Source organism: Typha latifolia, chromosome 8 (assembly GCF_019914945.1).
Source record: "Typha latifolia isolate L0001 chromosome 8, TyphaL0001v2, whole genome shotgun sequence".
In the NCBI taxonomy this organism is placed as follows: domain Eukaryota; kingdom Viridiplantae; phylum Streptophyta; class Magnoliopsida; order Poales; family Typhaceae; genus Typha; species Typha latifolia.
In genome coordinates, this window is record NC_133093.1 from 7333518 (window position 1) to 7357405 (window position 23888).

At 34.9% G+C, this 23888-nt stretch overlaps 2 protein-coding genes across 5 annotated transcripts; both read right to left on the reverse strand.

Annotated features, from left to right (window-relative positions):
• Positions 1-1738: 1738 nt before the first annotated feature.
• Positions 1739-10420, reverse strand: LOC140794500 (protein transport protein SFT2). Of its 3 annotated transcripts, none has more exons than XM_073146581.1 (5): positions 10130-10420; positions 10051-10090; positions 8336-8603; positions 3890-3994; positions 1739-2065 (listed from the first exon to the last, which is right to left on the reverse strand). In XM_073146581.1, the coding sequence occupies exons 1-5, from the start codon at positions 10230-10232 to the stop codon at positions 1955-1957; spliced, it is 627 nt and encodes a 208-aa protein (XP_073002682.1). In that variant the 5' UTR covers positions 10233-10420; the 3' UTR covers positions 1739-1954. The 3 variants fall into 3 exon arrangements, with proteins under 3 accessions (XP_073002682.1, XP_073002683.1, XP_073002680.1); XM_073146582.1 differs by adding an exon at positions 9678-9758 and having other exon boundaries at positions 10051-10189; XM_073146579.1 differs by having other exon boundaries at positions 10051-10368.
• Positions 10421-12496: 2076 nt separating this feature from the next.
• On the reverse strand, positions 12497-23022 carry LOC140793618 (vacuolar protein sorting-associated protein 32 homolog 1-like). Of its 2 annotated transcripts, none has more exons than XM_073145200.1 (8): positions 22858-23022; positions 22491-22595; positions 19921-20020; positions 16104-16189; positions 15925-16016; positions 15495-15609; positions 15215-15410; positions 12497-12770 (listed from the first exon to the last, which is right to left on the reverse strand). In XM_073145200.1, the coding sequence occupies exons 2-7, from the start codon at positions 22560-22562 to the stop codon at positions 15219-15221; spliced, it is 657 nt and encodes a 218-aa protein (XP_073001301.1). In that variant the 5' UTR covers positions 22563-22595; positions 22858-23022; the 3' UTR covers positions 12497-12770; positions 15215-15218. The 2 variants fall into 2 exon arrangements, with proteins under 2 accessions (XP_073001301.1, XP_073001300.1); XM_073145199.1 differs by having other exon boundaries at positions 22806-22957.
• Between the last annotated feature and the right edge of the window lie 866 nt (positions 23023-23888).

Genomic DNA, 23888 nt, shown 5'->3' on the forward strand with positions numbered 1-23888 from the left:
ATTAGAACAATATAGTAGTGTATGCAACTCTTTATCATCTTGAAATGCATGCAAGCCCATAAATCTCTTCTCCAGGTTGAGATCCTAATAACAACTATTAATTCACAATGGCAAGACTATCTTTTTTTTTAAGTGATGGGTTGGCGATGGTGCAGCTTCTACTAGAAACCATGCGGGGAAGTAAAGATGTGGGAAAGACAAGTTGAAGGCTTAAGCAAATAAGGGCAAACCCCTTTTTAGGTCAGCTTGGGGAAAGAGATGGAGCAAAATCATCCAAAAATTATTTTCCTCATAAAGAGGGTAATTTTAAGCATACATATATTTATATATAACTTATCTCTTTGGCATGTAATACTTTCTGTCAAATTAGCTAACAATAGACTAATAGATAGGTTTATTAGTAGATTTCCAAAAATCTAGGGACAATTTGTAGGATGATTTATACAATTTTATTCTAGAGGAATGTGAAGTGATACCGAGTCAAAAGCATCAGAGAGTAAAATGTACTTAAGCCAAGGATTAACTTACAGTGGTATTCAGTAATCAAAGAGGTAGGACAAATTGTTGTAACTTGGTAAGTATATTTCTGTTGATGAGCTTTGCAAAATGCTCAGCAGTTACTTGAATCAAGTGAAAAAAAAAGAACATGTAATGTTGTTTTGTTTCTCTCTTTTCCTTCTGAAAGAAGAATATGCGACGATATGTTAAAAGACAAGGTCTCTGCTTGCTAGTGTTCTCAAATCCCTGTGAAATTAACCTCTACTCCCCTATGCAATCATCATTACTCTGCATCAGAATGGCACCATGAATGTTTCTTTCGCACCATGCAGCAGGTTGGTAGATCAGTAAACTACTTATGAAGCCAAAAGCATTAAAAGAAAAGCTGGACATTGAAAGAAAAAAAAAAAAAGGCAATCTAACAAAGAGAAATTTTCTCATTTTAGCAACCTGCCTATTCACCATCTTCAACTCGATGCATGAATTCTTCGTTGGATCATCTGAAAACACCCCAAATGAAAATGCAGGGATTGCTAAGGATGCTTTTCGATGATTTAAAAAGAAAATATAAGAGTTGAATTAAAAATAATGAAAAGTGTAATACTTTGACGAGGCAGAGAGGGCAATGAGAACATCCATAACAAATAACAGAAACATTCAAGTATTCAGCAAAATTGTGCAACAAACACTACTATGACTCGATCAAAATATTGTTTCTTTTTCCTAAAAAATTTAGTTACAAAGCAATCATCAAAACTTTTGCCCAAGCAACCAAACTCTTCGGCTTCCAGAAATATTTCGTCGCCACCAAAGTTCCAAGGAAGGCAGTCTATCTGAAGTGTTGTTTTACGAATCATTAGCTTGTTTTCCAAATTGTTGATAGCTATGCAGTTAACCAAAGCTCAAGTCTGTAGAAGGCAAATGCCCAAGAATAATAACTCTCAGCAGTTCTTGACGACTGACTTACTGAGACGAAACCAATGTAGGGCAAGCACCCTTTAGCAGATTTCCCCCCAAAAGTTGTTGTATTCTTATGCATGAAGATTTCACGTATTCTGAACAATTTCAGTTGGCTTTGTACAGTCAAATATCTAAGGGTATGACTTTGGAGTTGGCAACCTTTAGAAGAAATTCAACATTTGAAATGAAAGGCTTACAGGACTGTAGATCTTCTGCCTTTGCAACGAAAAGAATCTAAAACCAGATAAACAATCACACTCACACACGCTCATTATAAAACTTTTGCAGATAACATCATGAGTTTACTATCAGAGAATCAATTAAAGCTCCACTGTGTGCCCCATACAGAAAGTCAAGGGGGCACTGTTAGCATGGTCTGAACAAAAGAAAGATTTTTGGCATGTTACTAGAGCTCCGCGCCACAGAGAATCTAGGGTAAAAGAAGTTAACAGAACAGAAAATAACAGATAGAAGAATAATTTACTTGCTCATGGCATCACCTGCCAAAGCACTTTAGAATCGAAGAAATAAGAGTTGAAGAAAGAAACTTTAATCCAGCAGATCCTCCAGGGAAGTACGAAATAGCATAATATGTGAGAGCAAGAACCTAGCAAAGACAAGTACAAATGTCTGTATCAGTTGAAATTCTCTTAATGTTGCTTCTACAACTATCAAGCACAATTTGAAAAATGTAGTTAGCTAATTGCCAAAGTATTGTAGTGAAAAAAAAATAAGTCGTAGCACTGTATGAGTATTACTAAGTTTGGCGTGCAATTGAAGGATCCAATTTTTTCTTACCACATTAGTCAACCAAAACTAAACCATATGGGGTCGGTTATAGGGGTGGCAATCGGGTCGGGTTAGTCAGGTTTGGGTTGGGTCAAGATAGTACAAACACTAACATGACCCATTTATTAAATGGGTCAAATTTTCTAAACACGAACACAACCCATTTAACCCGTTTATTAAACGGGTCAAATTTTCTAAACACGAACACAACCCGTTTAACCCGTCTAATAAATAAATTATATTTTTTACACATTTAACCCGTTTACACGACACACGCGACACAATTAACCCGTTTACACTTTACACATGGCAAAATTAACCTCTTTACACACACGATTAATCATCCATTAACACCTCACTGGTTTACAAGATTACTAACCAAACTAACAAAAAAATCACATACACAAATCCAAATCTAATAGATTTACAATATTACGGTAATATTTAGTAAAAAAAAATTCAACGGGATTGTCGGAGTTAGCTTTGGAATCTTCTCGATCCCCAACGGTGGAGGCATTGTCAAAGTTGGCGAAGCGACACCGGAGATTGAAGTATCGGCAGCAGCGAGGCTTCAGGAGCGGATCTCCATGGCGATGGAGTCCTAACTCTGGCTCTCGTAGTGGCGAGCTCCTAATCTGCTGAGAAAGACGAGGCGGGAAAGGTGGTCAATGTGGCCAGAGATGGAGACTAAGGCCTAGGATGACGTCGAAGAGGAGGTTGCTCTTCTATTGTCACCCAAATCTTGGATCTGCCGAGGAAGACGAAGCAAGGAGGGATCTGGGCGGTGCAGCTAAAGAGATAGTCGGAGGAGAGTAAAAGCCCAAAAGGTAGCAGAGAAAAGAAGGGAGGGCGGAGATTTCGCTAGAGAGGAGGTTTTTGTTTTTATTAACCGCTGGATAAGATTGTGAAAGGTAGCAGAGGAGAGGAAAGAAGGGAGTGAGAGGTAGCTGAGGGAGAAGGGGAGAGCGGGGATGTTGCCGGAGAGGAAAGTGAGAGGTAGCGTTGGGGAGAGGCTTGCCGATTGTGGAGAGTGAGAGGTAGACACTGGTGGGGAAAGGACGATGGTAGATTGTGATATGGTGGAGGCGGCTGGGTGAGATGGTGAGAGTGTGAGATAGGGTAGGGTAGGTTAGAAGTTTTATTTATATATATTAACAGGTTATAGGTTCGCAGGCTGACTCGACCCGACTCGTTACTTAAACATATCATTGGTATAAACCCGAACACGATCCGATTATTAATTGGGTTAGGTGGGTTGACTCGTTTACGACCTAAATCCAATTAAGAGCCGGATTATGATGTCGGGTTATCAGGTTGGGTCAATATTTGCCACCCCTAGTTGGTTAAAGCACAACTCATAATAGAGAAGGCTCAAAAATAAAAATAAAAAATTCTAAAAGTCTGTCAATTCTGATACCAACTCTAAAAGTCGATGCCAAATTTCCATGATCTATTACTAGTGGATGAAGCATGATGACAATATTGTTTAGACTAATAATCAGCCAAGAAATCAGTAAATAGCACGAGGTGGAAGGTCATCAATCATCTTTCCAGAATAATAGGTCATACATTTCTTGATCAGTCAGCAAAATTGCGCGAAACAATATTAGAATAAACCAAAATAGCAAACGAGATTTACTACCTGAAGTGCAGAGAAGAGAACAGAGAGGATGTAACTATGAAGCACCATTGACACATAGATGGTTCCAACCATGCTGCCAACAAATCCCAGAGTGAAAGGAAGTCTCTGAAACAAACATACCACAACCCACATTACATAAACCATCATTACAGCAAAAATTTGGAGAAAATTAAAGATTTATTATTATATATCTGTTTGCCAGAAAAGAAGAAATACACGAAACTAAGACAATCTTAGGGATTTATTATTGCATATATCTCATCAAATTGATACATTCCACAAAATCTACATATTTGAATTAGCTTCATCATCAAAATAAGCCTCTATAGAAACAAAGAATGAAGGTTTATATAGTCATTTTGAGAGAAATTAGGGTAAGTAATTTTATATAGTTAAGATAATTGATTTAACTATAGACAAGTTTCTTCGCATGAAAGGCAACCACTCACTGAGAGTACCTGGTGAATCTAGAATCTAGGTTGCATGGAAGGCAGAAAGAACAAAACTAAATTCTAAGGCTAAATTCAGGTGTACTCACTTTATTGCTCTCTTTAGCACGTATCTGTCTTACTCTCATGAAGCATTTGAAAAAAGAAATTAAAAAGAATTTGATCTTGCAAATACATGAACAATAAGAATCTTAAGATATTTAGATAAGTAATTTCTAGAATGGTCTTCAATCAAGAGTGTAAAGCTAATATGTGTTAAATTTCTAGTTTCCACATATTTGATTCCCAATACATTATACAAAAATTTCGAACATGAACTCTATGTAGTTGAATATAAATCTAACTTGCTTATTAACTAAGCATTCCCAGTGCAGAACGTGTAGAAAGAATATCTAATAAGCCAAAATAATGTTTGCAATGTATTTTATTCCCTCGAATGTTCTTCACTTTGTTCAGACAATAGTTCCGGTTTATACACCAGAACAGATTCTGTTGAAAGTAACAAAAATTAAGACATACAGCTCAGAACAAAGTGGAATTGATTTTTCAACACATGTTATCATTTTCTGTTTCCAGCCACATTAAACTCTCAGATTGGCTAACATTTAGTAATTAATATCATGTCAAATTAAAATCCATCTGCTGATAGTATCGTATCAGACCTGAGAACTTGAAATTGATGACTGCCATGATGACCCACAAATTACCTGAAGAATGACTAGTTACTTAGAAACTCTGAATACAAACTACAAAAATCAAAATTTACTTGTTTATCTCTTAGACAATATCAAAGAAAAGTCTTAGAGACAACTAGCAGATCAACTTGAATTGAGAACATCACAAGCTTTTCTGGTAGCTTGGAATGAGCTTGTTCAGTTGTTAAATTAGTTGAGCTAGAGCTTGAATCTTAGGTTTGTCGCTTAGATGAGCTCAGGTTGAGTTGATATTTAGCTTGCTTGACTCAATTCAAATTGGCTTGAACATAAATATAATATATTGATAAAACTTGATAAGTAGTTATAATACTAAATATGCTACAACTGCTCAACCAGGTTGCATGTGTTCATTTCTTTTTCTGAAAACCTAAACTCTAGGCTGCGTTTGATTATTGGAATAAGTCCATTATTTTGGAATAAACCCCTTTTATTCCAGAATAAGTGTGCCAAACAGGGGATAAGCTTTTAGAATAGGAAAATGGAATGAATCTTATGTTTTGGAATATCTCCATTCTATGTTTTGGCTGGAATAAGTTTTTGGAATAACTCACCCGTTTATTCTACACCCCAAATGACCCATTTGCCCTCTTGGTAATACATTAGAATATGGTGATATATTATAGTTTGGATTCAAGTTGAATAGTGTAATGTGACCATAATATACTTGGTAATATATTAAAATATTTTTATAGTAAAAAATGTTTAATGTGGGAGTCCCATTTATGATGCTATTTGTAATAGTATTTATATTATGTAAATTATGACGAATTAAGTTAAATTATGTTTTGGCCAAGAATTGTAAAAATCACCATGAGAAGATAATATAAAAGTTATAAAAGTTACTATTTATATTTAATTTTAAACCTATATCCTATCTTCCTCAAAATAATAAAAAATAAATAATAAATGTCTATTTACATTTAACTAGGAAAAGCGCAATAATGCCAATTCATTATTTGTATCCTTTATTCCAACTTTCACAACCACACACTATCTTACTCCATATTTTCATTCCAGAATGTATCCCTTTTTCGTACAACCAAACATATGATTGGAATTGGCATAAAAATTTCCTTTATTCTAGATTAAGTCCCAATTTTATTCCTATTCCAAATTTTTTTTAATTCCGCAACCAAATGGGCGCCTATATCAAATCAAATTCCAAAGTCCCTGTTTTCCTCTTCCATCCTTTCACAGTAGCATGCTCTCTCTCTCTCTCTCTCTCTCTCTCTCTCTCTCTCTCTCTCTCTACGGATCCAGATGAATCATATGAAGTGAAAGAATCTACACTAATAAGTTCTATTCTGCAGCATTTTTATCTAAGTGAGCAGAATTTAAGAGATAAACGGCAGGTGATGCCTATCAAATGTAGTTTTCAACGATAGAAAAGTCATCTCACCACAGATTAAGAAAGCAAGATTATCACATAGAGGAACAACTACCAAATGAAGATTCCTTAGAGTAGGCAGTGACTCAAATAACTAGAAGTTAGATAATTCAATGATAAAATAGATGAAGTTTGTTAAGTTGACATTGATATAAAACAAATAAGGTTGGTTAAGTTCAAAATTAAGTCTGATTCATAACAAAAACAAATATAGACATTCAGAAAAGAAAGTAGTTTCTTTTCTGTTATTTTTCTTTTTCCTTTTATTGTGAAGAATTTTGGAATATAAAGTTACAAACCACTTTGACTCAAAAAATCATTACCATATTTCAAGCTTTGTCTCTTTTGTTCTTTAACTGAGTCATATGCAAGGCTCATTAAAAAAAAAGAACCTACAGGAGAAGATAAAAGAAAAGACAACATCCCTTTCAGGTTGACTTAAGAATGAGTCTCACGAAAGACAATTAATTCCAGCTGAAATGGATTGAACTTTGACAGAAAATCCAAACAGAACTGCAGCTATGTAGCTTCACCAAAATATTTAACTCATTAACCACCTCAAAAATCAAGGTGTCACAACTCACTACAATATTGGTTCCAAATTTGAAATCTATTTCCTTTCCTTAAATATCCAATATAACATGCCACACCAAGGAAATAAAAATCACCCTACCAAGGTAATTCCACACAAGTAGGCAATCATAAATCTCACCCATCACAATAATCTGGGATTAAGAGATTCAATAAAATGTTTTGCTTATGAGCAAACAGAAAAGCTAGATGACAATCTTTCTCTTACTAGCAATGCAACATTTGTTATGAACCAGATCTGGACCGATCCGATCGTAAAAAAATTATGACAACTTAAGTGGTGGTAGCCTCGTGAATTAGGGTTCTAATAGTTCTAGTTTCACTTAAATCGAAGGCCGGAGTAAAAAAAATATAAATAAAAGAGTAGTGCAAGATCAGAACAGGGCAGGACGGTAAATATCTGACGTTATGATGGTCGTCGGAGGGTGGTGGATGGCCGTAAGATATGGTGGCTACTGGAGAAAAATTGTGGCTAGGTTTAGAAGCTTTGGAGGTTCTACAGCTATGATCTACTTTTAGAGAGGTAAAGACAATCTAACGGCTACGATAAAATGATGAATAAAATAATAAGAAAATAACTAAACTCAATTAATTCTCAATGCTTGGATGCTTGGATTAATAAACAAAGAAGCCCAGCCTCTCTATATATAGAGGTCAGGTACAATGAGTCCTACTCGGACTTAGCCTTAAAAGCTTATACAATTGAACTACGACTTGTTTTAGAGGTTTACATGACTTAATTAAACTTGCCTCAATGGCTTACTTTACTTATTTAATCTTAAATTAATGACTTACATAATTTAACTAGACTTATTTTAAAGGCTTATATAAGTATGAACCAATTAAAAGATAAATAGACTCAATTCATCGAGTCTAATGTCTCGGTGATTTGATCCGATCTGACCCAGTTCACATCAGCGTCATAAAAAAGTAAAAAAGAATGTCATCTACTTTAAGCTGTTTCTCTCCTTTTTAATGGAAAGATAGCATATCTTGATGTTGTTTTCCATAAAATGGTGGCTTCTCTTGGTGTTTATAGATCAATTTGATCGTATAATCTTTTTATATTTCCTACAGTTTCAACTAAATTTACTATGTCAATTTCAAGAAATGGGGAAAAAAAGAATCTTACAACAAAAATCTCATGAAAGAATCAAACAAGGGTAAAAAACTTATGAACACCAAATGACTATAGAATAAAAAAAGTTAGGACAAGCTACTTGAGCATATTTTCACAATCACATGATGTTGGAAAATGATTTTAGTGAAGGATCTAGCTATCAAGATTATATCGTCGCCTTACCTCTTTTGAAGTCATGTGAGCAAGCTGAATCCTAGGACCTTTAAGAGCAAAAAATGATCCAACAATAAAGGCACAGCCAAGTGTGAAACAGATAGCAAACTTCTGGGGTGTCAGCACCATGACTGGCAGGAAAATTGTGAACGCAATGAAAACAAGGAAGATACCACTGGCAAGGAGAAGGCCAAAGTACATGAGAGATTTTCCTGATGGAACACTGGTAGTAGCAGATTGAAAGCTCCCAGGTAATTCTCTCACACCTTTAGAAACCCTGAATGCATCAAAGAACAAGGAATCAAATTTAAAAGGAAAGGGAATAGATTATTATATAACCAAACCAAATTTAAAAAGAACAGTTCGATAGCTAACATCACCATTTGTTGTGATGCTTTCAGAATGCAAAAATGAAAATAAAAAAAAGTCTCAGTTCATTCTTCCCAACTCGATCCTTATGCTCCAAATTGTCCATACTGAAACCTGCTAAGCTGGTACCTTCCTAGAAGTGTTGCATCACAGAGCATATCAAATTTGATAAGGACGTGTAGCCACCAGAGAACCGATTATATATTATTGAACTTCCTTTCATTACTTTCTCTTGAAAAATTTAAATATGCTAAATTCACTATTCAAGTTTGTTTGATGCCTAGCCAACAGTGCCTTCTTCCAATTTATAACCAATGTGCATTAGTCACTTTTACATGTGAAAGGTGACTATCCTAGTGGAACAGATTGGCCAAAGGAGAGTTGTGGAATTACTGATCACAGGTACTGTTCATGACATAGTAATAACAGTACAATGATCAGGAACCCTTCTTTCGCCTTGTTCTCTCAATTTCCAACAGGTTACTTGGAAAACTTCAAAATTTAGATAGTACATTTTTAGAATTTTGATATTTAAGTTGTCAAGTAGAATGTAACATACATATAGACGAATGTTAACTCTTTAATCCTTGTATTACTCAATCTTAAGTCTCCCTACATAATTTTCTTCACATACACAAACTCCAGTCTTCCTCTTCTTTTCTGTAGAGTAATTCAAATTATTGCTAAACCAATTGTTGTCAAAAGATAACTAGAGGTTAAACAAATTAAAGTTTGTCAAATTTGATCATATCGATAATCTCAAATAAAGTACAAGTTTAAAAAAAAAAGTCCTTACTTTTCACAGATAAAACTTGTTAAGTACTCCGAAGACAACTTTTTGAGTTCCCGCATTAATGCTTCATCAAATCCATATTCTCAAACATCAAATTAAACGCAGCATATGGTTGATGACACACTAAAAGTCAATTCAAAGCATTACTAATTAGAGAATGGAATATGGATGCTACTGCCCATAATCTACCTAGAATATGGTCGTACAACGAGTGTTTCGCTTTCTTCAAACATCAAAATAAACGCCAGACGTGGTAAAAATCACTTCCATCTGCATGAAGACATCAAACCACTTCGCATCTAAATCTTGATACAAAATTAAGCAAGAAGTAGCAAATGGACATATAGAACTTTTTTTAGTTCTTCAAGAAAGAGTGAGTAAGACAGATCAAAGTAAACAAATATGATGAACATCAGATCCCTCTGTGCAAAAATCACCGAATCACTTACTCCACATCTAAAAGTTAATCCTGAAAACCACCCTCAAAGAATCAAAATCGAAGACAAGACAAGCATGAATCGAACGATTAGGGTGAACAAAAGATGGATTTCTGATTTCTTACACGTCGAAGGTACCGGAGAGCTTGTCGTTGGCGGATTGGACGGCGGCCTCGATGTCGAAACCGAGGCCGCCATCCTCCTCGGCGGATCTGGCGGCGGCGTACGAATTCCAGTCGGCAAGGACGGAGGAGGAAGAGGAGGCGGTGGGCCCACCAGTGAACCACGCCTGCGCCGTCTTCTGCATCGGGATTGGTGTAAGAGGGAGATTTGATACAAGGTATGAGAAGAGGCGAGATGCAGACGACGTGTTCGAAGAATTGTGTCCGCCGTTAAGAAGAGGACAATGGAGTTTCCCTTTTCTTTTTCATTTTGCATTTTTTAATTATATTCAGTTATATTTTATGCATTTAAGGTTGGAATCGTAAACATTGCAAACCGGGTTCGATTAAGGGTGGTAAAAATTCCCCAAATGCAAATAATCCATCACGATAAAACCTGGCTCTTAAGTAGATTTAGCTTTAGTCTAATCTAGTTTGAAACTCATTTAATAATTCAATTGTGTTCGATTTTATACTCAACTCGCCAACCAATTATATATATATAAAAACTAATAAAATTATAACTCCATCCCTAACTCACTCAGGCACGCTCCACTCCACTCCACTCTAAGCGCCTCATCGAAAGCTAGAAAGGGGAAACAAAATTTTGCCCCGACCTATCACCGCCTGCCGCCTACCGCAGTGCCTATTTAATGGTTAGATTTGTTTACTTGGTTTGCTAGTAGCATTGATATGTTCTAATGTGCTGGTAGCAAATTTTTACTGCAATTTTTACTATATTAATTTGTTTAAACAAGTTGTCATATAAAGAATAATTTTTGTCTACATCAATCTACTTACTGCAATGTTTAATTTTATCTATTAGATCCATTTAATTACTACAATATTTTACTGCATTTGTTTTAAATGATTGTATTAACTGCTAAATGTTATTGGATAATAGTATTGGCGATGGTGGAGACAAGTGAGGTTTGTCCCGATCCAGGCCTATCCTGATCTAGCAGCACTAGAATAGGTTAGAACAGATTGTCGCAGATCTAGGTTGTCGAGTCTACGTCACGCGACACCATTGTCAGGGTCATAGGGAGCTGCATCCTATGGATTACTTACGACCTGTAGAGCCGAACTAGAGCCTCATTGAGCTAGAGATAAGCATGACTTTTTTCAATTCGAATAGAGCTCGAGCTAAAAAAATCTACCTTTCAAGCTGATCTAGCTCGCTCAAGATCAACTCATTTACATCCCTACTCTAAGGCAATGGGAGGTGAGGTCGAAGAGGTTGCAAAGCCAAGCTTGAGAGTTAGAGTAAATTGCAGTAGTCAATGTTTAGAGTTAAAACGTTGCAAAGAAGTAAATGTTAAAGGAGGGCAAACTAAAATGGCAATAATTTAGAATTAACATAGAAGTCGGCAACGGAGGAGGAGGGGGGGGGACGAGAAATTGAAAGATAAGAGTGTTAGTGTTTGAGTGAGATTTAGTAATAAGGAGAGATATGAAACTATTGGGTCAAAAAAACTAATACCTATGAATATATAATATATATACAAATATCTGGTTAGAGTGTCCTAGGAATAACACCTAAACATCATAATAAATCTAATTTCAGAACATAAATATTATTCATCAAAATTACATCTTATACAACACACTAATTCAATTACTAATTTACCCCTCATAAAAATAATAAAGATAAATATATATTCTAAAATTAACCTTATTTCTAAAATAAATGATACCCTAAGGTGGAGATGTGAAAAGCAGTCATTCATGATAATAGTTGAAATTATGATGTTATCAAGTCTTTTTTTTTAATGTCTGCTAACTTAATATGACTTGTGGTGTACGAGGCTTATATGACTTAATAGCAGTAGTCCATTTGGGAAAAAAAAACTATAACATGACTAGTTTGGTCAAAAACTCATGTGTGTGGTTGGGCTCAGTTAGATTATAAAATAAAATTTAAAAGTGCATATTCTAACCCTTAATTAATTCTTTGTAAGCTTGATAACAAACCGATCTTTAGTCAAATACTAGGTTTGAAATTAAATCAAGCTCGAGTCGTTTACAACCCTAACCAGCAACTAAAAGCAACACGCATAATTCTTTCTACCATCTTGATGTCTCAATTTACCACAACTGTACAAATATTGGCAAAATTCACTTCAACAACAGTGTAGTTACTAAACCAAATAAAAAAAAAAATACCGCAACTAAAAAACATAACACTTATTAGTCTCTACTTCTTGGTTCCTCTTCATTGAGGATGATTTGATCAACTAACATTGTATTCCATATACTCACTTTTAGAGATCAGCTTGTCCAAGTAAAATACTGCAAAAATTACTCTTGCGTAGCAAAACATCCTTCGGCCTTCGAATATGGTTGCAAATTGGATCATCATGCAATCTGACATGCCTCCACATAAATTCTGATGAACCATGAACCGATATTTATGCGCGTTAGACAACAAGAATATTTGTGCATTATATGATGATTGGGCTAAACAAATAGTCTTGACAACCACTAAGTAACCCCCTCAAAGACATCATAGGCAATGATGATTTAACAACAAGGCAGCTTCTTTGCGCTGATTGTTATGATATATTCCTTGAATGTACAAACACAGGGAGATGTAAACTTATTGACATAGAGAATTTGAAAGCCATCATAAAGTACATCCAATCTTTACATACATAATATGGTCCCACTTACACATCAAAGACCTGCAAAACGTTTAATGAGTAAGATAACCAAAAGATAAACAGATGCTATAATTGATCTCTAGATAGCAATATACCCAATGAGAAAGAACATTGATGTAAATGGTGAAAGATTCCGCCAAATAGCTCATTACAACTAAGGCATGGTAAACAAGAGCTTATGATTCTTCCAAATAGCTCCTCACAACCATAGCTTGGTAAATTTTTCTCTCTTTCAGCAGATGGGATGAAATTCTAAATGATAGTCAGTTGCATTCACCAATTTTCATGATAATAGCTTTTTTCCCATTCCATGAGGATTAACCACATTAATATGTTTCAGTATTTTATTTACCCTTGATGCTAGAACTAGTAACATTCGAGATCATGCAAGATTATACATGAAAGATCCTTTTTTTTTGGCTCTCTCTCTCCAGCCTTATATCTCTTATTATCTCTAGGAGGTCTTCCTCCTAACAGTTTTTTTTTTCTGAAAACTATCTATTCTAGTGTGAATGACGGCAGGCAGGCCATATTTCTTGGTTTTGATAAGACTCCAAGCATTGTTTCTATCCACTAATATATAAAAATAATCAAGTTATTAATGACTGGATGAAACCAAGCTCCCTTAGAACTTAGCATGGTATTAGAGACAAGTACAACCTGATACACAAAATACACAAATTCTTGACCTCTGGCAAATAAATAGCAGCCACAGTTCTCAAAAAGCTCAGCTAAAAGCTAACACAAACATCATTAGCAAGAAAAAAATTGAGAGAAAATAAGATGAAATTGAAGAAGAACAGATATCTAGTCCTACTATATGCTTGTAGTTGTAATGGTTGTAAAAGATTTCTACTCAAAGGTGAAGAAAACAGAGGAAACAAAAGAATGGAATTTTGCTACAAGATTATAAAAGGTCAGCAACTGAGATACATCATGACCTTTCAGTTTTCCATCTATGAGGCTGGTCGTAAATATAAAGGAGCAGGCCTTTCATTTTCAACATTTCAATTCACTTTGGAATCCTCTCAAACTGTGATGTTGCATTGAGCAGGTTTACATTGATTAGCAAAATAGATTTGTAGTTAGCCAATTTTATTATTTCTGTGAACTAACTGGATATTCAGTAGATATATGATCTGTTGTTTCTTAAAGATTACGCTACAACCTATATTTTTTTCTCTTAATTACTACTTACTTTATAGTATTAATTGTTAAGCCACCTTAAAATCTAGATGCCTGTTAAAATGCTAGGAGGTCCTTAGTCCTACCCACTCCTATACCACTAATCGTCTAAAAATACTAATAACCACAGCAAGCAAACATGAATCATGATCTTGCAAATATAAAGAATCCAAGGAGAGCAACAAGCATTGCGATGTACTAACACCAAGGATTTGTTTAGTCTTTGACTAATACGGAGTTGGCAGATAAGATAGCATAATGTAACTGTTCATTCACCTACGCAACAATTTCAACAGCATTAAGGCAGTATAGGAGTGCTAATAAAATATGAAAGCCCCTCATTCTTCACATTGAAAACAACAGGATGGTAGTTCCTGATCAAGATTTAAAAAACTGTGAGGTGGTAGGTGGGCGTCAAGCAGCAACTGAACTAGAGTGTAATATAAAGCAAATGCGACAAAACCACAAAATATTACCATATGTATCACCTATGTTCCTTGTAACAACTATGTGGTGTGAAGAAACAATCCACAAGTAAAATTCTCGCTGGTTCTTCTAGCATGGAGGCAATAGTCATTGTTAACATTGCAAGGAAGAGCAGTGCCTACTGCAGTTATCTGCTAAACAACACTAATAACTAATATTCAGAAGAAAAACAGCGCGGGGGTGGGGGGTGGGGTGTGGTATCCACTTCATAGATTTTGGGAACCCTATATAGGTCTGCATAACCAAGAACCAAGTAGTAGGAATAGAAATTTATTCTTCAAACTCTATACATTCAAACTTTCCTAATAAAAACAAATAGCACCTTCACCTAATTAACCACTTTGATCCAAGCTCAAACCACCTTAGGGGCCCGATCTATCATATAGGCCAAGAACCTTAGTGTCCCCACTGCCCAGCCACCTTGAACATTGCATGTAACTTGTTTACAATCATACAATGCAGCATTAGGAATGTCCAGTTCATTATGCATTTCCATTAAGTGAAACATACATCCACGCATGGATTGCCATGTCAGCACGAGTCGTTATGTATTGTTCCAATGAGCTAGCGGTACCGACTTTGCCAGCGATATGTATTGTGGCGAACCAAAGTCGGTATGACCCATGCCCCTAACACGATAATCATTGCATCTATGACCATCTCATGGACTCATCTTACCAAGTGAGACTAGTTCAAGAGGCAATCAAACTTTCTCATTTGTCTGTGTATATATTAACTGATTACTCAGAAAAAGAACTTTGCATCATTATGGGAGAATCATATGATTAAAATACCTGACTACATAGCCATTTCTGCTTGTAATGCCGCAAGTTCATCGTCCTCAGCATTAGGTTTTACTGGAGCAGGCCTAATTGCTGTCGCATGACTAGGAACATGCACTGGAGCAGCAGGAGTGGTTGTAGCAGGCTGTAGAAGCTGCTCCTCCAATTCAGCTCCCTCCAGCTCTTCGAGTTCAGCCTCTAATTCATCCTGTCAACATGAAACATGATGAAAATTTAAAGCATCAACAAAGAAAACAAGTAGGAAGCCATTAGGATGAGAGATAGAGGATACTTCATCAAAATCAGCTGCTGCTCCAATTGGAGTAGATAATGCTTCCTGTATTTGTTTCATGTTCTCTGTCTGCTCATTAATTTCATCCATAGTCTTGTCGACATCATCAATATTTCTGTGGGAAGGAAAAAGGTATAAGTCAATAGAATTCATGTTCCATAATCAAAAGATATTTTTGACATTTAACCCCATAATTCAATCTGAATTCAAGCATACTCATCATATACAAATGCATTGAAGTAAAGTCATCTCTGTAGTATTGCAAATGGTGGATAGACTTGCAGTTATTTAAAATTTTAAACAGGTTTGACATCAGATGATAAAAAGGCATCACCACATCAACAGTCAACCAATTGTTTATGGAGAAAGTAACAGGAATTCAATATAGTATAATATGGAATGATTACTGGAGTCTGCTGTAGGTACTCACGTGGCTTTCTGCATAGCCTTCATTGCCGCTGCTCCAGTTCTCAAAGCATCAACAGTCTCTGTAGTAGCTTTTGCACCTTCCAGCATTATCATCTGCCATAGCAAATGAATAATAAATTGTGTCACTGATGAAAGTAACTAGGAATACCAACAGCAGTAGATCTATTAATCTATATTCACCTGATCATGAATCCTTAATTGAAAATTCCCAAGCTGTTCAACTTGCTGTTCATAAAGTCTCTTCCTCTTCAAGCATTGGATTGCAGCTATACACACCAAAAGGAAAGGTTAGAGAGGTAGTGTATTATGAAAATCACATGCTTGCAAAGGTAACTTCCAGCATAAATACAAAATTACAAATTATATGTCAAATGCCAATTCTAAAAGAGGAAAAAGAAATATGAAATATTCAAGGTTCCCAGTTTCGCTCGATCCTGAGTGGTATTGGCCGAAACGAATTGGGATCAGCCCTATATGATCCGATCGTGGCTGGCTGGGGTATCATCTGTTTCGGCCGATACCTAATCCATTTTGGGTGGGATCAGCAGTATCAGCCGATCGAATCTGACCCAGCCTCCACCGGCCCTCTCTCTCTCAATTTCTCAGTTTCTCTCTTTCTCACCTCTTCCACCGGGCCGACCTCGACCTCCGACAACATTCTCCGACCAAGATCCAATGACCTCGGATGAGTTTTTTTTAATTTCTTTTTTAATTTTAATTCTACTCTCATTCCCTCTCTCATTTCCTCTCTCTTTCTCTTCCTGTTGCTCTACTACTACTGCTACAGTGAAGCAAAGCAGCAAGTGCTACTACTACACACCTATAGTAGAAGCTGGTGCTGCTGAGAAAGGGGGTTATGGGAGAGAGAGAGAGGAGGGAAAGAAGTAACAAATTTTTTTTAATTATTTTATATTTTATTTTTATTTTTATTTATGTTAACTTACAGAGTTATAATAAAACATTGAAAATATCAATGGCTTCAAAAGGAAAGTCATATAATACCGATAATGGGTGGCAATATTGCAGCTCTATTGGGCAAAATAAAAAATGAGTTAAATGCAACTAGTGTGGAAAGGAAATGAGTGGTGGTGTTAGCAATATTTGGCTAAAAGATAAGAAAATGCAGCGGCTTATACTCAGGTGGTCGTGGAAGTTAGAAAACAAATATTGGCTCATCTAATTATCAAAAGGAAGGATAACAATCTACATAACAGAGAAAATCAATATTTCGTAAAAAATTGATATATAATCATGTACACAATGATGATGATAATAGTGAGTAGAGTGGGGAGCATAATGAGAAGAGACAAATGAGGGGGCCAATGAAAAAGAGCAGAAATATGCACAGAGAGAAAGAAGAGATGAGAAAACAGTGGTGACAGAGATCTAGATCAGTTCATATATATGGAGAAAGAGAATATAAGAGCAACAGTTATACCTCTAGGATTGCTGGTGTTACAAGAGAGTTTGAAAATATTGGATCAATGGATACATATCTTTATAAAAAAAAAAGGGTCATATACAGACTTCTATCAATACAACTCTCAAAGAAATTAAAAATGCAAAAAAAAATATTGGAAAGACTATCTCTAAATTTTTTCTATAACCATATTTTTTTAATAAAAATGATATCTTTATTATCACACTATAATGGATAATATACAATCAGTATGGCCTAATGTTCCGCCTCTTAGTTTCCGCCTCTTAGTTCAAATGATATTGCTACTAAATTTCTTGACTCAGAAGTAGATAAATTTCACTTACATTGAGATATTTAAACAATATTGAGATGAATTTGGTTGCACACTAATGTATGATAAGTGGAGTACACAAAAACATAAAAAATATAATTAATTTTTTGGTGTACTCGGGCATGGGAACGATCTTTCTGTGGATGCTACTACTAATTTCAAAATTGCAAAGTATATTTATCAATTGATGGATAAAATGGTACAAAAAATAGGTAAAAAAATAGCGGTCCAAATAGTTACTTATAATAAGGCCAATTATAAAACTATTAAAAATTTACTTATGATAAAGATACCTTATTTATATTAGATGTGTTGCACATTGTGTTGATTTCATGTTAGAGGATATTGTAAAAGAGCTTGAGATTGGCATGGTTATATATGAAGGTCAGAGATCGACAAATTTTACAACCATGATTGGGTTCTTAATTTACTTAGACAGATGACTAGTGATAGAGAAATTATTACACTCAACCTCATTAGATTTGTCACTCTTTTGTTAGTGAATGTTTACATCACATGAGTAGTCTATAAAAATAAAACTTTAGGTAAAACTTTGAAAAACATACTCTTGAAAATACATATTAGGATGATATTACAATTGTCACTGCAGTATTTGAGCATCTTGTCAAATTATTATAATTTGTAAACAATGATGACAAGACCGAGCTGGGTTTCTTATATAATGCAATAAACATAGCAAAAGAATCAATCAAAAAAATATAGGCCAAAGTTGTTGAAAGTAGTGGAAGATGAATAATTCCATATGGAACAAACAACTACATAGATATACACGTTGTTGATAGACATGTTTTTAAGTTTTAATCTACTTATGTACTTTTATTTATGAATATTTAAAAATTTATTTTTATTTACTTAACTCTTGTTGGCAATTAGGAAGGTAGTCAGCAGACTTGAGATAATCAAAAAACAAATCATAAAAATAGTACACCTACCAATACCAATTATAATCCCGACGATATACTTGATAGTGAGATCATTCCATCCACATTTGTTGAGGAAAGCCAACGAGGCATAAAGATTGAAGACAGTTTTAGATGTACATACATATTAACAACGTCATGATGAGAATGTTGCTCCCTATGATTATAGTGTATCAAATATTTATTGTTTAGAGCCATCACAAGATCTATATGCTAGTTATTATCCTCAGTACCCTCAGACACAATATCCATATGGTAATTATCTTCCCTAGACACAAGTCACACAACAAGATCTAGAGCACCAGGTCCTAAGCATCATTATTTATAAATTTATGGTGATTATGATAATGAAAACCACAAAAATTTACAAGAGCTAGTTTGGTATTCATCGAAGTTTTGAATTTTAAGTAAGTAAATATAATTTTTAAGTTTTTATGCTTCATACGTGAGTAATTTTTATTTTCTTATTTTCCTGCCATTTTTCTAAATTTTTTTGTATTTTTTATATTTTTAGATATTAATTAGAATTTTACGTAGTTAAAAAATAGTCTGATCTGATACGAGCACCTAATACGGCTGATACCGATTCCGATCACAATATTGAGAACCTTGAAAATATTAGAAAATGATTCTATGATAGCAAGAAAAAGAGAACAACTACATGCATATTTCCACATATGCTGGCTATGGTAGAAATCAAGATTGAAAAATAAAAAAGATAAAAAAATACAAGATACATATGAATCAGCAACAAATAGTAGCTGTTCGTAATTTAATATAAGTAGGCTGGCCTTAGTGTCAGTGAAGGTAAATACAAAAGGATAAATTGGACCAGAAAATAAAATTTCTCATGCCATTAGTGATTAAAGTGTAACAGAAGGATTTTTTTTTAACTACGACTGTAGTACAAAAGCAATAAAAAGAGCCTAAACAATCCCCAAATTGATGAGACCTTGCATAAAAAATAGTTAAATGGCAAAGCAGGATCCATATAACTGACATCAAATAATTTGGATATAGCCATATAGGTTTTCTGACATTTGTGATTACAGATTACTTGTACTCAAAGTGAGCATTAAAGAACGCAAATAGGAGCACACTGCTCAAATATTTAAAATTTTAAATGTCAATCATTACAGCTTGTAAGGATTCATGAGTCATTATTTAGCCAAAAAGCTACATTATAGCATAGGACTACCATGAAAACTGAAAGGTGAATCTAAAAAGAGAATGCAAAACTAACTCTGCAATATTAACAAATTGCACAAGGTAAAAAATGCATAGATTTCTGGCTAAAGAGCATACCTCTTTTGTTCTTTGCTCTTGTGAACTCCTTAGCCTTCTCAACCTCAGCAGCTGCCTTCTTAAGAAGAACCTTCTCCTTCTTCTCTAACATCTCAAGGGTCTAATTCAAAAAGAAATTTAAGTTAGAAGTACTCGTGGGAAATATGTGACTGGAATAATTTTATTTTACAGGTAGCAAGAAGTAATTCTAATGATTTTTTTTAAATGATTCGTCCACTAAATCTTTCAAATTGAGAAAAAGGGATGTATTGGGCCTGTTCTAACTTCCACCATCATGTTTTGGTATGCAAATTTTTTTTTAAAAAAAACAAAAGTTCTATTTTAAGTAAACCAGAAAACAATGTTTTTGCATGCATAACTGCATATTATCACTAGTTTACTAAAGATCACAAATAAGTTGAAGAAAGGAAAAGAAGGTCAAATGCTAGAAAGTAGAAACTGCTAGTTCAAGTCAGAAGATAGAAAAGGTGTAAATGGTTTCATTTGTAAGGAGCTCCACATTCACTGAATTTCCACTATATTATAGAACCCTAGAAAGGTACTCGTGGCCTCAAACACCAGATTGTGCAATAACTTAAGACACTTGGTACAGTTTCCCGTTGTTGTAATTTGTGGTCATAGTGAAATAATTACAAGACCTAAATTTCAAAACAAACAGAAAGAGATTCCGTCAAGTGAAAGATATCATGTAAGACGATGATGCCTTCGGATCATGTTGTTCCCACCATCTTATTGGTATTGAAAGGTCTTCATGTTACTTGCTATTCACAAAAGAAATTCTAATGTTGCCACTCCTCTGAAAGACCAGGTAATGCACATTTACTCCTAGAGTACAAAAATTCAACTAAGCCACTTTCTTTCAACTTCACAATAACATCATATTGACGAAAAGGAAAAACGCAAGAAAGGGCATTGTGCAGTTGGATATATTAAATGGAGGAAAAAATAACTTTTAATAACTTAACCATAATACATGTCGAAAAAAAGAAGACAAGAAAGGACATTGTGCAGTAGAGGTATTAAGGTATTAACTATTAAATGGAAACAAGAATGGACCTTCCTCCTAACTTCTCTCCCTCTCTCCTTGTTTCTTCCTTCTTAGTTGTCCAATCTCCTGCGGAAGCTAGGACTATTAATAAGGCCCTTTATATTAAATGGAAGAATCAGGTTTTAAGTCTTCAAATTTGCCTTCAATTTATAGAAGGGCTCTCATATCCGCCTGCAATTACAGGTCAATATGGTGGGTCCACACTCAATCTAGGGCCTGCGACAATCCTATACTGCTATGCCCACCCAGCACTACAGGAATATCATGACAGTAACAAGAAATCCATCAAGGTAGCGCCTTTCAACAGCCATAGCGATTTTCAGAACATTTGGGGGATATGAGGTAGCGGCACCTAATGTGCTACAAATCCTGCCAATACCACAACACTGCATGAAACTAGAACTACTAATTTCCAGCTTATCTCCTTTTTACACAAGTATATAAATATATTCTCTCAACAAGCCCTCCATTCTTTCCCTTAAAAAGCTTATCATCCTCCTTCACTTCAAAGATACACGACCACCAAATTTTGATCCATTATTCTCAACTTCTGCCCTTGGGATCTCGGCTAACCTCACGGTAATCTCTGTCCATAGTTCTTATGTGTCTCAAAGTATTTAATAGCCTAAAATGCACTGTCACAAGAGGACAGGACAAAGTAACAATTCGATTCACTAACCAATGCAATGCCACTACGGTGAGCATTGACAGATAAATTTATTGTGGCTGCATATCTGTGTATTATAGGTATGCAAAGCAGATAAAACTGTGTAGTCTCTAGCGCCGAAAACAAAAACGTGAGTTTGTTTCCAATAAGTATTTACATAAAGATCTTAAAAAGAGTAGGAAGATACAGATCATTGGGAAGAGATCAAACTAAGGAAAGAGAACAATCATTCATCTACTTGAGTGGATGTGATAGAAAGAGGACATCAAGAAGACTAAGTTAACAAGGAAACTTATCAACTTGAGCACAAAAAGGCAGTAGTGCATTTAGTTCACATCATCGTCAATGATACATTTCTCTTCTATCTTGGGTTATGGCCATAAAGAAGAAAGAAGAGTATGAGGCAAGAAAGCTTCAAGAAAGGGTTGAGCAACTATTTATGAGCAGATGCAGTCCTAATGAAGCCTTTAAGAATTGATCAGATGTCCAAACAAAGCAAATTATCAATTTGAGGACAAGAAAGCAGGCTTATTATTATTGAGAGAGGAAAAAATGACTTTCAAATTTCAAATATCTATCGAATGATCTATTTCTTTCTGCTCATTCTCAAAACTAGACATAAATATGATCTCGACAGTCAATGCAATGAAAGGAATCTCCTCCTCCTCATCATATCCAGTCATTCACTTTTATAAACATAAATATGATCGGATTAGTTTATAATTGGCGAAGGCATTTTTCACAACAACAGATCAACTCCCAATTATATGATAGCAGATCAACTACCACTTACACAAAATTCATGAAAAAAAAATCATAAGATCAGCCTTTTGCAGTTGAAAAGGTAAAATTTACCTCATTTAGCTTGTCCAAAGTGGCCAAGGCATTGGTTTGCTCCTTCGGCTTCCCAAAAATCCTACTAAACATTGTCGCCGCCTTCTAATCAAACAAAACTCGAACCTGAAAACGAACAAAGAACTAGATCAAACTCAAACCCTCGATCCTTTTCCCAAAGCTCTACTTGACCAAAAGATTTCATCTTTGATCTATTTGGTATAAGAACAGACAAACATAACACTTGGGTCGATCGATCCGATGAAGGATCCGACAAATTGTGGATAGAAGGAGAGATGTGGCTCGAAACCAATCGAAATTCCCACAAAATCGTACCTAACCTCGTCGCCTCACAAAGAAATTGATCAATCGATCGATAGATACTCACGATTATGGTTTCGTCGAGACGATCAATGGAGTTGGGATTTGGTGGAGAAAGAGAAATCCAAGCGAAGAGAGGGAGGATTAGATCTTCTATACAGTGCGGCGAGAGATAAGTTCACTCCGCGTACTTTATTAATACCCTTCCTTCCAAACCTTCCGCTGAGCTGTTAATAGATTATGAGGGATAGTATTTGTTAAAAGGGAAGTGAGTTTATCGATTCCTTAGACTTAGGAATTTAAGGTTTTGTCAAGGACTGGCAGCTAAAATTAGGGGGAAAAAATGGGATTAATATTTTCTGGAACATTTCACAGATCACACCCTAAATTATTCGATATTTCAAGTTTTTAATGGATTTATCTTCAAAAGAATCCGACGTTAACCGAAATTCGACAGAAATGTATCAAAAATAGAATATTCCGTTAGAATCGAGCTTAGCTTTGTGAAATATAATATTCTTCTATTTAAATTTTGGGTGTTTTTTTTGCATGTACATCTATGAGAAGATCATTATTAGCTTGTACATCCTTACCGTTTAAAACTTGAATCATTTTCTAATTATTTTTTATAGTTGTATGTTAAAATCCAAAGAGCATTTTTAAATTTTTACTTTTAAATGGATCAAAAATTAACTATTTGTTTTATTTTTGAGAACTCGTCTGAAAGGAAGTAATATTAAAAATAAAATAAAAATAGAGATATTAATTAAGTGAAAGATCTACACATCCTACACTACCTCTATGGTTAAGGATTAGGACTGACAATAAAGCAAGAACATATTTGTTAAATTAAAACTATATGCTACCTCAGCAACCATCGTGTGTTTAGTCTATTAATGTAACCAAAAAAGTATTAGGTAGAGAACATTTTATTGAATATAAATTAGGGGTAATTTCAAATGCACCGTCTCGTCTTTCTTTTTTATACGGTACACATAAACCTCCTGAATTATTACAAATATTTAACTTTTCTTTTTATTAGATGCCGGTTATTATTTTCTATTAGAATTATCTCGTATAAGCATGTGACTATCTCCT

Excerpts from the sequence above, each read along its gene's own strand:
- LOC140794500 (XM_073146579.1), bottom strand. The coding sequence starts at position 10,232 with ATGCAGAAGACGGCGCAGGCGTGGTTCACTGGTGGGCCCACCGCCTCC. Across the intron at positions 8,604-10,050 it reads CTCTCCGGTACCTTCGACGT|GGTTTCTAAAGGTGTGAGAG; the intron begins GTAAGAAATCAG and ends TGATGCATTCAG. Across the intron at positions 3,995-8,335 it reads CTCACATGACTTCAAAAGAG|AGACTTCCTTTCACTCTGGG; the intron begins GTAAGGCGACGA and ends TGTTTGTTTCAG.
- LOC140793618 (XM_073145200.1), bottom strand. The coding sequence starts at position 22,562 with ATGTTTAGTAGGATTTTTGGGAAGCCGAAGGAGCAAACCAATGCCTTG. Across the intron at positions 16,190-19,920 it reads AAGAGCAAAGAACAAAAGAG|CTGCAATCCAATGCTTGAAG; the intron begins GTATGCTCTTTA and ends TGGTGTGTATAG. Across the intron at positions 16,017-16,103 it reads AATTAAGGATTCATGATCAG|ATGATAATGCTGGAAGGTGC; the intron begins GTGAATATAGAT and ends TTGCTATGGCAG.